The sequence below is a fragment of the Corvus moneduloides genome, chromosome 8 (genome assembly GCF_009650955.1).
Source record: "Corvus moneduloides isolate bCorMon1 chromosome 8, bCorMon1.pri, whole genome shotgun sequence".
In the NCBI taxonomy this organism is placed as follows: Eukaryota; Metazoa; Chordata; class Aves; order Passeriformes; family Corvidae; genus Corvus; species Corvus moneduloides.
In genome coordinates, this window is record NC_045483.1 from 8,981,107 (window position 1) to 8,996,215 (window position 15,109).

General features: G+C 39.3%; 1 protein-coding gene across 4 annotated transcripts in view; it reads right to left on the reverse strand.

The window, feature by feature from the left end:
- Positions 1-1,220: 1,220 nt before the first annotated feature.
- The window catches only part of VTI1A (vesicle transport through interaction with t-SNAREs 1A), a 260,912-nt gene continuing 247,023 nt past the window's right edge, over positions 1,221-15,109 (reverse strand). For 2 of the 4 annotated variants that reach the window (XM_032116804.1, XM_032116803.1), the window contains one exon: positions 1,221-2,338. In XM_032116804.1, the coding sequence (XP_031972695.1) occupies positions 2,245-2,338 (94 nt within the window). In that variant the 3' untranslated portion in view covers positions 1,221-2,244. The remainder of the gene's footprint in view (positions 2,339-15,109) is intronic. The other 2 variants (XM_032116806.1, XM_032116805.1) reach the window with 1 other exon arrangement.

Sequence of the window (15,109 nt, forward strand, 5' to 3'; positions counted from 1 at the left end):
ATTCCAGCAGGTGGCTAGATAGAGGGCAAAACCTAGTCATAGGTCACTGTTAAGATCAGTAGTCATGAATCAATTCCCATGATAGTTAAATTATTGAGGCAATGCAGAGAATGTCTAGGCAACAGACGGAGCTTAAGATATCCTTCTTGACAGTTTTCTGCTTTACAAAATATGCATCTCCTAATTGCCGAGCTGAGGATAAATATCTGCTAATGCTGCCAGGCTTCATCCTAATTTGTCTGAACTCATCTCTGTGCCATCACTTGAAGCTAACGGCCAGAGCTCTGCTTGCACAACCCAAAGTGCTCAGTTTGAGTGCGCGTCGTGCCTGAAGGCTGGAAGCTGAACACCCAAATCTTTCTGTGTCTGAGAGCCACAAGGTAAATGCCACACACCTGGCAAGGATGAAAGGACAGGATGCCCCAGGAGGCGGCCAGGGTGTCCCATGACCTTGTGACAGCGCAGGGCCACCAAGGTGAGGAGGTGAACATGTCTGTGCTGCACAGAACAACACCTCCTGAAACCTGGGTCTGGATTATCCGGGAACTTTTGTCCCAGCACCATCCTACAGCCATTGACATGAGCTGGTAGAGAAACCCAGCACATAAACCACTTCTAAACTTCGTTGTGAGTTGCATGTAACAGACAGCAGCGCTGACCCTACATGCTTCCATTTGTTTCAATGAGTAGCATTTTTCCTGTGGATCCTTTTATTCTACATTTATCACCATCTTACTATGTCTTAGCTGTGGCATCAGTACCACATCCTTTTAACTGAGTTGTTTCCATGTAGAGAAAGCGACACATTTAGGGCCAAAATCAGCTCCCCAAATCAGCTCCCAGGGACAGCATAGCAAGTTGGCAGAGTCCACAGGGATGCCAAAACCCCAAAAGTACTAAGGCACACAGGAAAACTCAGTGCTCAGATCCTGCCTAATGTGGGGGAAACAAAAGTCACCAGATTTTTGTTTCTTTGAACATCTTTCGGAAACATTTTATGGCTTAAGTCCAAGGGCTTAAAATTTCTCTCCATTTGCAATATTTGTAAGGGATTGCAAATAATGAATTTAGAAGTTATTATGAAAATACGAACTTTATCACATCATCAGTGGTAGACCTTTGTTGGAGTTATAAGCTTAATTATAAGCCAAATGACCGCAACCTGTCTAAAGGAGAAACACAGCCAATAGGAAAAGAGAAACAGCTCATTTACACACAGGTAGATGAAACTATGATATATTATATCAGCTAAAAGCATATATAAATTAACATTTTTACAGTTTCTGTTTAAAAAGGGGAATATCACATCAGAATTTAACACACTCAAAATATTCCAACATGCAGTCTCAACACAGGTCAGTATTAAAAATCTAGATTATTGTTTAATGCACTATAATCACACATTTGTTGCTGAACTATTACTTAGGATCTCTTTTCAATCAGCAACAAATAGATAAGTGTCTTTATACATCTTCATTAAGGGCCTAGTGTGTAATGCTTATCAGTACATATATCAACACTGGAAGATTTAAAAGAGATTCAACAGATGGGCCGTAGCCACAACTACATTTTAGGTAAGTGATGCATTTTCATGATCATGATGAAAGTGGAATTGCTTTGAATAGCAGAAAAGAAAGCCTAATTTTAAACAAAAAAATTGTTAAATTGAGTTTTGGATTCACATCATATATTAAACATCATCCTAAGGTTGCTCTCTTTTTAATACTAGCTACTGTTCTTAACCAGGTTACATCTATTACGATAATGCATGATCGGGAGTTAGTCACAGGAGACAGGTTCACTTTCTACATCATTTGGTCTCTGCTTTACTTATATTCTATATCACAGAAGGCCAGATACTGCTTCATATTCATACACCCTGCACAGCACAAGAAAAGTGCAAAGACCCCTCTTCCCTCACTAAACTCTGGCAACTTTCAGGCTAACTGCCTTTGGGTGAATTCGACACACATTAAGTCTTTTTACACCAGAGCAAGCCCTCACTCCAACAATATTAAGATTCCGAAAACACTCAGATAAAGACAAATATGTAAGAAAAAAATAGCCCCACATGCCGTCAACTATGCCATCAATAATACAAAATATTTTACACCACTTGCACCTGAGTTGAAGAGTGGAAAAGAGAGGGAGACTCTGTCAGTGCAAGAGAATGATTCATGTGACCACTTTGTCTTAATTACTCAGAACAAGCAGTTTGTTGCTGTTTAGTGAAGAACAAAGATATCAGCGTCCCCTGACAGAAAAAAAAATAGCCATCATGGTGGTGAAGATGATGACGACTGCCAGAACAACGATCAAAATCCGGTTTTGGATGATCCTGGAAAAAAGCAGAAGAGACAAGAAAACCACAGTGAATAAAACAAAATAAACCAAAATAGCAGAATATATATAAAAAATTATAAAATGAGGTGCACAAATAAATTGGAGAAAAGACACGTGACCACAAACTCAGTATTCCCTCAACCATTCTGTGTATCCTGATTATTTTTTACTTCTCCCATTTCCAGTGCTTCCAACCACTTCTTTATGTAACTATTAAATCCAACTTTTGTATTCAAGAAAGAAGTAGACTTTTCTGAATTATGCATACATTTATATACATATTAGAATAAATAAAATAAATTATGTTCCAATTTATTAACCTTCTAAGAACAAATGAAAAAAATAGTGTTCAGTCAATGCAATCCAAGCAGGGTGGTCTGTAATAGTAAACATCATTATACTTTTTAAAATCATTCTGAAATCTTCACGGTTTTTTAAACTGAAAAGAAATAATTTATTAATTTTCAAGGGATTTTACTATTAAGGAACAATATTTCAAGGAAACACATGTCAATGAGATACTCACTTGTACTAAAATACCAAGGGAAAAGTACAAAAGGTAGTTTTGAAGAAAAGGATGATATAAAGAAGCAAGTGTCAAACTGTGAAGCTTGTGTTGTAAAAGCATCTCCTGTCTCTGTAGCATACCTTTACCTATGGTAATAGGCAAATGTTACATTTCTATGTAGTATGAAAAAAATGGAGATTAGTGAAAATAAAAAGATGCCAGAAGTAGAAAGTCCTAATATTTTTCAATCATTTGCTGGGAGAAATTCCTGCTTCTAAAATCAGTCATCACATCACTTCAGAATTTTCCTAGAATTAATAGGTCAATTAAAATTACTAAATCGAGAAACAGTAGAATTTGAGGCATTTCACGTGAGGATTTTGGTTGTGAGAATTCAGCATTTGTTATGCCATTCTCACAGAGAAGGAAGAATATTTTCTCAGGCTCTTCACTAACAGGGACTATTGCAAAACGTACAAGAACCTTATCATCAGAATTGGAGGGGTATAGCAAAAAAACCCCCAACAACCAAATGCAACAAAAGCACTCCAAGTTACACATTTTTTTCTCATGCTTCTGCAAAACAAAACGAAACAAAGTCTTCAAGAAGCAAACAATGGTAAGAAGAGGTAAAAACTGTTTTATGAAACATCAAACGAAGTACAACTTGAAGACAGGGAGTGTAATGTGTTAAAATGAGCATATTTCATGCAGCGAAAGAGAGAAGAAACTCCAGAGAGCAGAGGGGAGTTTTCCTTGGTAAATGTTTTTCATTTGGATGCGAGTGGATATACATATAAATTATATTGGAAAGTGTAAAGAAAAATGCAGTTTTAACCAACTCCAGCTCTTTCCTTGCTTACCCCCCACCTAAAGGAAAAGCAGTAAATGGATGGATGAAAACTGTCACATCAGACAGACACCCTCCCCTGTGACACTCTAAAAGGACTAGCTCTCTATCCTCCTGACAGGTTACAAAATGATCACATTTGCTGACACGTCTTCCGCAAAACTGCTTTAGTGTTTGTGTCCACTTTCCTAGCAGGAGATGAATGGGCTGCTTCGTCCTCATTTATCACTTAAAGCTGAACTAAGATCTGTCTCGTTTATTTTTCCCTTCCTCACTAGAAAGGCTCAACCACAGCATTAATTCTTTCGCGATGACAGCTAATTCAAACTTAACAGGCAATATTTACTCTGCCAAAAGGATGAGGAGGAGGGAGGGATGTTTCTCACTCTTTTTTTCCCCTAAAAAAAAAGTGTAGCAGGCTAACAAAATAAAGCTAATTAAGGGCTTTTGGTTCTTGTTGGTTTGCACTTCAATTTAACACCTGAACTTACAAGCTTCTCTTTTGTGGCGGGGTGTGACATTCTCTTCCAAACACCTGATAACAAACGATTTGCCCAGGCAAATGCATGAAAACCAGAATATATATTTACTCACTCGCCCTCATCACTCCTGAAAAGACACTCAGCAAAATTGAAACTCAGCAGTGAAATAGATTAAAAGCATGAAAACTCTTAAAACATTCAGCCTTAAGTAATACACAGTGCAGCTGGCTTGACAACCATTTTATTTGTGGGATGTGGGCCCCAAGGCATCCATAATGCTAATTTACAAAGGATTAACTGTGAGTGAAACTCGCTTAATCTAACACATAGTTAGGCAAAGGCATACATAACATACTGAGTGTTTAAATCAACTCCTCCTATCTCTGGCCCACTGAAAAAATTATTGCATCATCTGAGACACAAAACTAAAGAAAAATAAAAAAGAAGCATCAAATCCCCCAAATGCTTTATTTTTAATACCCTGTCAGTACACACCTGATTGCAAGATTATTTAATCAGTGTCCATGTCTCTAAAATCCTTTTCAAGAAAACACTGAGTGAGGCATGCCACCACCTGTATCTACTAATTGAAGGTTCACTTACGGTGTGAATCTAGGAAATACATATCAAAGTTCAATTTCTAGGAATCTGAATTAGTCTGCACAGTGCAGCAAAAGAATATCATATTAAAAGGAACAAATTAATCATGAAATAGGATGGATGTTATCAACAGATTCCTACATTGAAGCATTATATACTTTTAATATTCAAGCGCACAGTTAAAGATTAATTTTATATCTTTTAAAAAAGAATAACATTGAATTTTACTGTTTTCCTTTCAAGTGAGCAAGTAAAATTAAACTAACTGCATACTGCCCAAAGGATGAGGCTGGAAGGAGAATGACAGAGCTGTTTCGCAGCAGCAGGACAGTCCCGAGGAGGACTCAGTGGTGCCTGTTGAAATCCAAGTCTGGGAGCTGCTGCTGCTAAGACAGAGAACACAAGCTCTGGGTGTCAGCATATTTCAGATCTCAAAGTCAATAGGCAAGGACGACCCTTTAGAGTAAAGAAAAAATGAAGAGGAAAGGGGGTTTTAAGTGATCCAAGACAGTCAAGCCAGCTCACAGTTGTAGAACAATGGTTGGCATTGGCAGGACCCATCTGTAGGGAAGCCTATAGTACTGTCACAGCCAGACACTGCCAGTGGGTATTGCTCTAGGCAAAGCATCAAGGAATTTAAGTGGGGGAGGGAGCAATAATACCAAAGGAGAAGAAAACGGGGCCTAACACTCGCTACAAAAAAATCCCAAAGGCTAACATGCTCACAAGAAGCAGATGATAGTCTTTTATCTCCATTACACCTTAAATTCAACAAAATATGGTGAATGAGGAAGCCCAGATTTTTCTTTGAAAATGCAAAGCATGTTTACAGGGTAAATAATTTAGGAAAGAATATATACTTGAAAGAAGACACCCATTGAAACATCCATGGCTAAAATGCCTGAAGGCAAAAACTTGTGCATTTGCATGCTGCATTTTATTAAGTTAGCACACTGTAGCTTTAAAAGAATGCATGGCCAAATTAAGAGGAATGTGTGACTGAAACATCAAGGATTCCTCAAGTTTACATTATGAATCACAGTGCTGTTGATATGAGAAGAATTAACCATTTAGTTGATGCAGCTTAGGCACTGAATTCACACCAAGTTCTGCTGGAGCCCTGTGCGGGAGCTCGTTAACAGCCAATGTCTACTGTTCCTTTCATACAAGGCTCTATGAGCACAAGGGCTCATTCTACTTTGAGTTAGAAGAGACGAAAAATCTGTGCTTTTAAACCAAGCTCCATCTAGTTTATTATGGACAGCAGCCCGAAATATTTGGGTGCAAAACCACACAGAAACCTTAACTAAAGCAGACGCAAGGGTAATGCTAACTGGTGCACTAGAAGAGCACTCTGGTCTAATAACACAGAAAGCACATCCCTCTCCTCTCCAATTTCCTTCTGCTCCACCTTTCCAGATGCCTGACCCTTTATCCTGGCTTCTGGTCACAGTGCCTAATCTCTGACCACTGCTGTGCTGGAGGGTGCCTCCAGCCGGTGCCGAATTCATGACACCATCCGCTTTTGAGGATCACCTCCTTGGTGCACAGGGCAACCACTGCAGAACAGGTCCCACATCTGCCACTGAACACTAATGTTCGTAGCAAATCTGTTCCCCTCACTCTTGCCCTGGCAGAAACTGTGCTGCCTTTCCACATTTCAAACCCCCAAAGGATTCGCTTCTGTCCGTAGCTTCACACACACATACACACAATGGGTCTAACTCTGTTTGTGCCATGTTTAGATCTGCTCCATATAAACACAAAGCACTTTTGCAAACCTTACATTAAGGATGCCAACCGTGTTTAAACCTTTTTATAAAACTGCATTCATTAGCAGGGGAGTGCACGACATCTATATGGGTTCAGCCTGATGTCTTGCACATGTCTTAGTGCCTGATTGACCAGCATTGAATAATGATGCCTTGCCCTTAAGCACTGATGGTACAATAACAATTGTCATGAAAATTAGCAATCACGGTAACATGTTAACAAAATGCAGGATATAAATGAACCAGTGCAGATTCTGGGTGCATAAAGAGTTTTGTGCCCTTAACTTGAAGATTACAAATAAAATACTGTAAAAAATTTCTTACGGAAGCTCAACTCTGACACTGATACAAATTAAAAAAAAAAAAAACCTAAACAAATGGCTTGGGGGATCAGTTAGCACACATTCATTACAACACAGGGCTTTATTCTTAAAGGAGGCATCTTGAAAAAGTGTCCTCAAGAACACAGACTGATTGATGACAGAGCACTGTCCAACACTGTTTCACTGTAATATGTATTTATGATTTTACTAGAAGGATTCCTATCAGTGTACTGGACAGAAAGGCTTGTTCTCTGTATACAAGATCACATTTTAAATGGTCACTTTGAATACTTGGCTATTGCACTTTTTGTGCCCTTTTACTTCTGGTTGGCAGTTTTTGCTAACATGAAAGAAAATAGGTGCATGCAAATCAGTGGCAAGTGATTTTTAAGTGTCCAATATTCATGTGCAAATCAGCAGATTCAAACAAACACAAAGTGTAGGTCTAGTCACATAGGCAAAAACTAATACCAGATGAAACTAAATGTGAATTTAAAGTAATACAATTATACTCACATACCTTCTGAACAGACACAATTATTACTATATATAAGGACATCCTTGTTACGATGAGTTTTCAAATGGAAGCACTAAACCCCACCCACATAGGGGAATAAAATGTTATGATTAGTAAAGCAAAGCCTTAGATACATAATGATGAATCCCAAGTTCAGGGTATCTGTGGGCTGTTCCATCATTCCCATATTCAGGTTTAAGAATGCTTTTCTTAAATAAAAGCAACTGAAAAGAATGAGACAGGCTGTGGCAAAAACATAAAGACATGGCAACCTACTGTAATAAAACAGTAAGAGAACTCTGCCTAGCAGAATTACAGCTGGCTGGAAGTATCTGACTTGAGACATTTTTCATCATTAATGACTGAAATTAGCAAACAGAAATACCAGTGAAAAAAATATCTGCGCAACTGGCACATGACTTCTCGGTCCTCTTCTAGCTGACCCTGGAAAAAGTGAGGAATTTGGAAAACACTCAAGTTTTTTTTCCTCTTCCCAACCACAAACTCTGAAAATATGTCCAAGTCTTTAAGTTCTCAAGCCAGAAGATCTAATTACATTGTAATTGACATTGTATATTTAGAGGTGAAAAGGCTTTGGGGGTGTTGCAGAGGGGATGGGACTCCCCATGGCTTCCTGGGGACAAAAAGGCCACACTTTCTGAGGTCCACCTCCAGTGTGCACACTGTTCCCAGCAGAAGCCTCTTTCATGTTCTCTGAATTCCTTCCCGAAGGTGCCTCTTTGTAAGACCCTGGGAAAATCCATTAAAAATTGCTGAAAAATGAGCAGATAATGAAATGAAACCCTCAAAAATGGAAGTCTGGAGAATAAGAAAGGAAGACCTTTTACTAGCTGATTTTCTAGCAGGGTTTATTGAAAGAGCCAGGCCATGCAAGGTGCCTAAGATTTTGTTGGTAGAGCTGAGGAATTGTGCAGAGCTATGTCCTCTAGCTTTAAAGTTCAGTCTCAAGGACTGGGGCTGTCTACTTGTAATAACATGGATACCAATCTCTAGTCATAGCATTACACTCAAACCACATCAACGTGTTTCCACCTGGGCCCTGAATGAAAGAATGAGTCATGTAATAACAGGTGCAGGGAAGTAGTCACACTATCCCACTTTAAACATCTAAATTATATCTAGCTAATCTCCCTCAGCTCTCTGTATATATAAGCTCCACTCCTGCTCTGAACTGCTCTTGCTTTCTCCCGGCCATATATGCACCCCAGCAGCACTGGTCAGCCAGGTTAGGTGCCTACAGCATAGGAACGAATACCCCTAAAAGTTTGAACATGAGGCCCAAGCAAGAAAGCTTGCTAGCTCTGAAGGCAAAATCATATAGAAAAGCGTTAGCATATTGTAAAGTGTGTGTAACCTCCCATTAATCAGAAATATTGCAGAGATGAAACTCACCAGTGAAGCAGAAGATGCTAATCAATAATTAGCCAGTAAATACCTTGATCCATCATCTTCTTTTAATGGATCCTATATTTGCACATTAATTTTTGACGAGAAGCAAATATACTTTTCCTTTGACAGTTTTTCTGGAGGAGTAAAAGATAGAAAAGATATCCCTTTCTCGTCTGAATGCCTCCTGAAACACACTGGCCTTCCTTGACTACGTTTTTACCTTGCTGTGCCATCTTCTGACAATCTTGCCATTAAGATTAAAACTCAGAATTATTTTCATCATATCTGATAGCTAAAATACTTACGGAGAGATTTAATTCATAATAGAAATCTTGCAACACATTCCAAATGAACAGCATTGGAGTATAGTGTTATTTGGTAGCCATCAGGGTTATCATGGCTTGCATGAGCCTTCTCTCAAGGAGCTGGCAGTCTCAGGAAGTGAAAATTGTACCCAGGTGATCAGTGGAGTGTGTGGGGAGTGAGAGGGCACTGGCTGGCCTAGGAAGGAAAGAGATCTACAGGAACGATTGGAAATCAAACATGAGAACAGGGAAAGCCTGAACGAGGACCTCATGGATGTGGGGCTAAAGGCAAAAACACAAAATGGAAGGGTGCTGAAAATTGTGTACTAGCTAGATTTTATTCACTGCTTATTTTTAAAACACATGGGAAGGCATTTCTGAAGGATGAAAAGTATCCTTCTGCTGCTGAGAGACCCTGACATAGAACTTTTCTCTGAACAGTTTTGATGCAACTTCAGTTTTCTCCCATCTCCATGGCCACTCCTTCCACAGAGGGAATCAATTAGGTTATGACCATCACTAGGAGGCACAGTGGGGCTTCTGGGGCCATGGAAACTCACCAACCAAAACAGGGGAGGGATTAACTCATTTCATGCAGAGCACAGGCAACACCAGATCCCTTCGGCAAGTCTAAATGACAATCATATGCACAGTGGCAACTGCAAGTGGAAAGAGTCAAGGTTGTCCTAATCTCCAACCAGCCTTTCTCAGGGTACTGAAGTATCAAGAAGAACAAATCACACATTTAGTCACCTGAGCATGACTAAGAACCATAGGCCTTAGCAAACATTAGGAGAGCTTTAGCAAGAGCTCTGAGGGAGGGTGGATAGCCCAGCTGTCGGTGCAGTGGCATTCTTCAGCACGTCGGGTACATGAAACCCTGGTCCCCAAACAGTTAATAGGAAAAAGAAAACCCCAACCCCCTCGTCAGCACTCAAAGGTAAAAGCAATTATTTCTCCAGCAGAAGAAATGTATGCAAGCTATAAAATGACAAGAACGTACATGATCTCATATTGGCTTTTATGATAAATATAGTTAAATTTACATTCTGTACAATTTAAAGAAAACAAAAATGTCAAAAGTCTGCATCTTATCAACTTCCATAATCATTAGAAACCACTAAAAGATGTATCTTAAACAGATGAAAGGAAGTAATGTCTTTCACCCTGCCTCAATTTAATTAATGACTAATCTACAGCTTTTAGGTGTGACAAAGCTGGAGACTGGACACACACTCTCTTCTTGCATTATTTTCTTCTTATTACACCATATTTGACTGGGCGTCTTTTTGTACGGCAAGTTTTCTGCATTTGTCTTAATGTTGACCTCTTTTGTAAAAACCTGAAGGCATTCGCAGCAATTGTTCCTGAAGATGTGCTATCCAAAATGTTACCATTTCATGGCACTTCTTGAATGATAGAATAGAATTTTTTTTGGTATATATTCATTTTTTTTCAAATGCTATAAAAGAAAGGAAAACAATCATGGCTAAGGCCATTTGTGAGATGGCATTAAAAGAGCCTACTCTGAGACAGATAAAAATAATGAGAATCTTTCTGTCAAGAAGGATTTAGAAAATATCACTAGCATTATTAAAATTTAATTTTTTACTGTGCTTTTTGGTTCCCCCTTTTCCAGTGATAATGAGCAGGACTGCACACCTCCACAATGCTAGTACTTGTTTTGAGCAATAAATTCAGCCTTCCAGTCTGAAGACATTTCAGACAACAATTTTGACTGCTATAGGCTTATTTTTCAACCTTTTCTGGGCTTTGAGTCTTCCTATAAAAACCAGTTCATAAGCTAATTTTCCACAAGGCCAGTGGAACAAATAAAAATCAATTTTTGCCCAACTGGTTCAGAGAAAACCTGGGAACAGTAAAGACAGAACACTGAAAAATAAAAAGAATCGATGTATTCACAAATGGTTTACCTGATAGAGAACTATCAAATTAGTTGTCAGGAGATACTTGCCACTATGAAAGTATTTTCTTTTCAGCATGTTACAGTATTTCTATTAGGGAAGCAGAGGAGCCTCTACTTTGTCATGACCTGACACCTCGGTTTAACAACCACGTCAAGCCCCCAAATATTCGGTAAAACCACAGGGCACAAAGTCACAGTGCAAGAGCCCTTGCAGGTCTTGCAACCAGAGGGACCTGCAAGCCCAACTGGCTTAGGGTGGGTGTAAGTCTTCATGATCTCCTGGAAAGCACAAAGATTCAGACATTCATGACCTCAGGCCAACCTTGTCAAGAGGAATTTGGTCCATCAAGAGAGGAAAAAAATCGTAAAAAACACTGCTCAGACTTCCCTCCTCTGTTAAAATCCCAAGTGTTCAGGAGCACACTGAAGACTAAGCAGTTTAATCTCTTGGACAGCAGAACACAAATTTCTCCAAAGATGAGAATCCCATTTGTAGACTTCAAAACTTTCAGAATCCCAAGGACAACTCAGGGCACAGGCTTTACTATCATGGCCCAATCCACTTAATCATCTTCTCCACTAACTGGGCAAGTGTTCTCAAAACTGCCATATTGAGAAGGGATGGGATAGGTGCTCATGCCTGTCTGCCTGCAGCCAGAAAAATGTCTGGAAAATTGATTGAAGAACAGAATCTGCTTTTTAATACAAATTAACCATCACTGCTGTGGAAATAAAATGAATTTATAATTTACAAGCTTAAATATTAAGGAAGCTATTTTTAAGTAGCTATAATCTTCACTCTGGTATGTAGCATTTTATACACTCCTTTATTTTTATGAGTTGGCATTAGAATGTGACTCATTTTAACAGAAAAAAAAAAAGGATCAAGTACTTTACTCTGAAGTAAAGCTGCATATTACCTATTTAAAATATTGTAACACACCATGGAGACATCATTTCTAGGGCCAAACAAAACATTACTCAATGAAGAAATGGCATGAAATATAAAATATTCAGCAGAGGAAGGGTATTTGGAACTAAGCAGTTTCATTGCCAATAAACAGCATCATAATAAATAGTGAGCATGTAGGAAAAAAAGAATACCTGTTCTTCACTATTTGAGATGTAACACCTTAGTGTGGGAAACTAATAAAGATACTACTCTTCCACTAAGCCCACATAGGGAAAAACTAAAACCACCACACATTTTGATTCTGAATCTCTTACAACTGATGCTAATTTGCTTATGATATCTGCCTGATTTAGAGCTAATCTTCTGTAAATTAACTCCTAATACTGTCTGAAATAATCCTCTTAATGCTGGTCTGTCTTGAGTACTTTATATCAAACACCATGAAATACACAAGCGTACACAAGGCGTACAGCATCTGTAGTGCTGTTGGCTGCTCAAGAGTATTTGCTGTGCCATGAAGGCACAAGCACAGTGCAGAGCTGTGGGGCCCTGGGGCAGCTTGGGGACAGCTCTGGTTGTCCCCTTGGAAGTGGACAGCACGCCAGGGCCGTGTCCCACCACCTCCTGGCCACCAGAGAGAAGAGGAGGCTCTTTGTCTCCTGACAAAATGGTTCAGGGAGGTACAGCTCCATGCTCCAGAGCTCCCACCTCCAGCAGCACATGATAATGAGAAAAAGTAAACCGCTCAGGCTTTGAGATTTCCGAGAAACGAGATCCGTGTTAAACAGCACTAATTATCAGCTGGAAGCCTAATCTGATAACGGGCTTGAAAAGACAGAGACAGACCATTTTGTTTCTTCAGTGGAGGAAAATATTTTTAAGGTTGTTGCTTCAGCATTGTCCAGCTTAATTATTATTGTTGGTGTGCTAACTCTGTATTCAAAAATATATTTTTTCTGCTAAATCCACTGGAAAAATTTTCTCCCCCAACATTAATTTAATGATAGAGCCAGAAACCTAATCAATATTGGTGAGCAATGCAATACCAACACATTATTTTTTTGGATTTTGAAACATAAATGGCAGACACAGCTTTGACTGAATGGACTTCTTTATGTTTTAACAGACAGTTTATTGGCCCAGACTCCTACATATAACAAACACAATTGCAAAAGTGATACATTTTTAATTGAAAAGTTAATGTATTTTTACTATGAAAGTGACTCAAATAACAACTTTGTCAGGTAAAGAGCTTTTAAAACAACTTTAATATATGGAGGGTTGTTTAGAAATTATATTCTCACCATGGTAAGTACTTATAGGAGGCCATTGAAAGAAAAAACTATTGTTTAAACCATACTTTACTGGAACTTGCTTTTTAATATATTAAAGAACAGATAAAGCACAGTGATCAGTGAGCTGTATGTGTCCAACAGCCCTTCAAGAGACTTGTGGAAATGTATAAAACAAGCAGTGATACAATTCCTTGCCAAACACTGTCATAAATTTTTTATTTGGCAGCTAACATTCTCACTAGCTTTCTTGGCAGCAATTGGGACCTTTAGCAAGAAAGGTGCAGGAGAAAAATACCTTGTTTAGAGATGTTTTCAACACTTTCTGGGATTTTTCAGAACTTCTGCCTGCAGCATATTTTACAACCACAGTCTCCAGTCACCTGATGAGTGGGTGGTGGTTTTAAACTTTTTTTTTAATATAGACAGCCTACTACTTCCCTCTGGCCTTCAGCCTAGGATGTGAGTGTGTGGAGTGGGGCTGTGTGTTCCACAGAGATACATGTGGTTGCTCCTCTCTGTCTAGACAAAAAAACTTGAAAATAAGATCAGAATGTACCTTTCATTGCTCCTGATACTATCTGTATCTTATTCCCGGGTGACAGAGATAAATGAAAGTCAAACATATGCTGATTACTTTTGTATTTTTCTCGGGAGATCTCTGCAGAAGAGCTGGTCACAGGTGCAGCTGCCCTGGCCAGCCAGTGGGTTGCTGAGAAACAGAATTGGGAAATAGATTTCTGTGCCCAGGTCCAGAGGTTTTTTGTTTGTTTATTTGTTTTCCTTTAATATACTGAATTTAACAGCTGATGCGCTACCTTCCTCCATGAGCCCAGATGTGCTGATGTATGTGTCTTACCAACTCACTCTTGAAAAAGGTATTCTATATTTTGGTATTTCATAATTTCAGAATAAAAATAAGATGAACCTATTTTACATGTCAGAAACTTCCTCCAAAACTTTCGCAACAGTAAGATACATTTCAGTTCTTCACATGAACAGAAAGGAAACAGTTTATCTTCAACAGTTTTTCTTCAACCTTTTCCTTATCTGCCTCAAATGAAAAGGGCTGGAATTTAGTTTTAGACAGCATAAATTGCTTTAAACACAGACCTAATTAAAGTAATGCTGTTACAATTACAAACACAAACTAAAAGGCTTCCCCACAGCCTGTGCTCCAGTTTTGCCCGTCCTGTTTACCAGGGGCATCACCCCCTCGAGAACGTTTCAGAGCCCACACAGACATCTAGTGGCAGGTGAAAACACCGCACGGTGGCACCGTCGCCTGGCACAGCTCCACGGGGACCTGAAGCTATGCCAGGGGTGAGGTGAGCTAACTTTGCTACCACTATGATGGTCAACCAAACAGGGAAAGATTTGCTCCCTCCGTGCCATCCCAGTAGTCATGGCAAGACAACTGCTCTCGTGGCAACTCTGGCTTCCCAAATTTACATTATTATTGATTCTCTTCAATTAAATCAGAGCTCTTTTTGTCTTTCTGAGTACCTCTAAATGGCTCTCTCCTTGCTACTATTTTATTTAGCTTAAAATCTGCAGAGGTGAATTGTGTAACATCATTTGAAAGGTTCTCTGAGCGTGGCTACGTGCAATGCAGCTGACTGGAACACACCGAGGCAATGCGATTTTACAGACAGCAAAACACACACGATGAGAAAGTGCAGTCAATAATAAATTCTAAATGGTTGGAGGAGGAATATGACTTGCTCCACAGTCCGCATCAATCAATGGAAAGATGCCTAAAACTTCAGTGGGGTTTGAGTCCCACATCTGCAAAGGAGATCAAGTGCCACAGCTCTGCACAGAGTTGTAAGAGCTCAGTGCCCTGATTCTGCTCTGTTACACCATT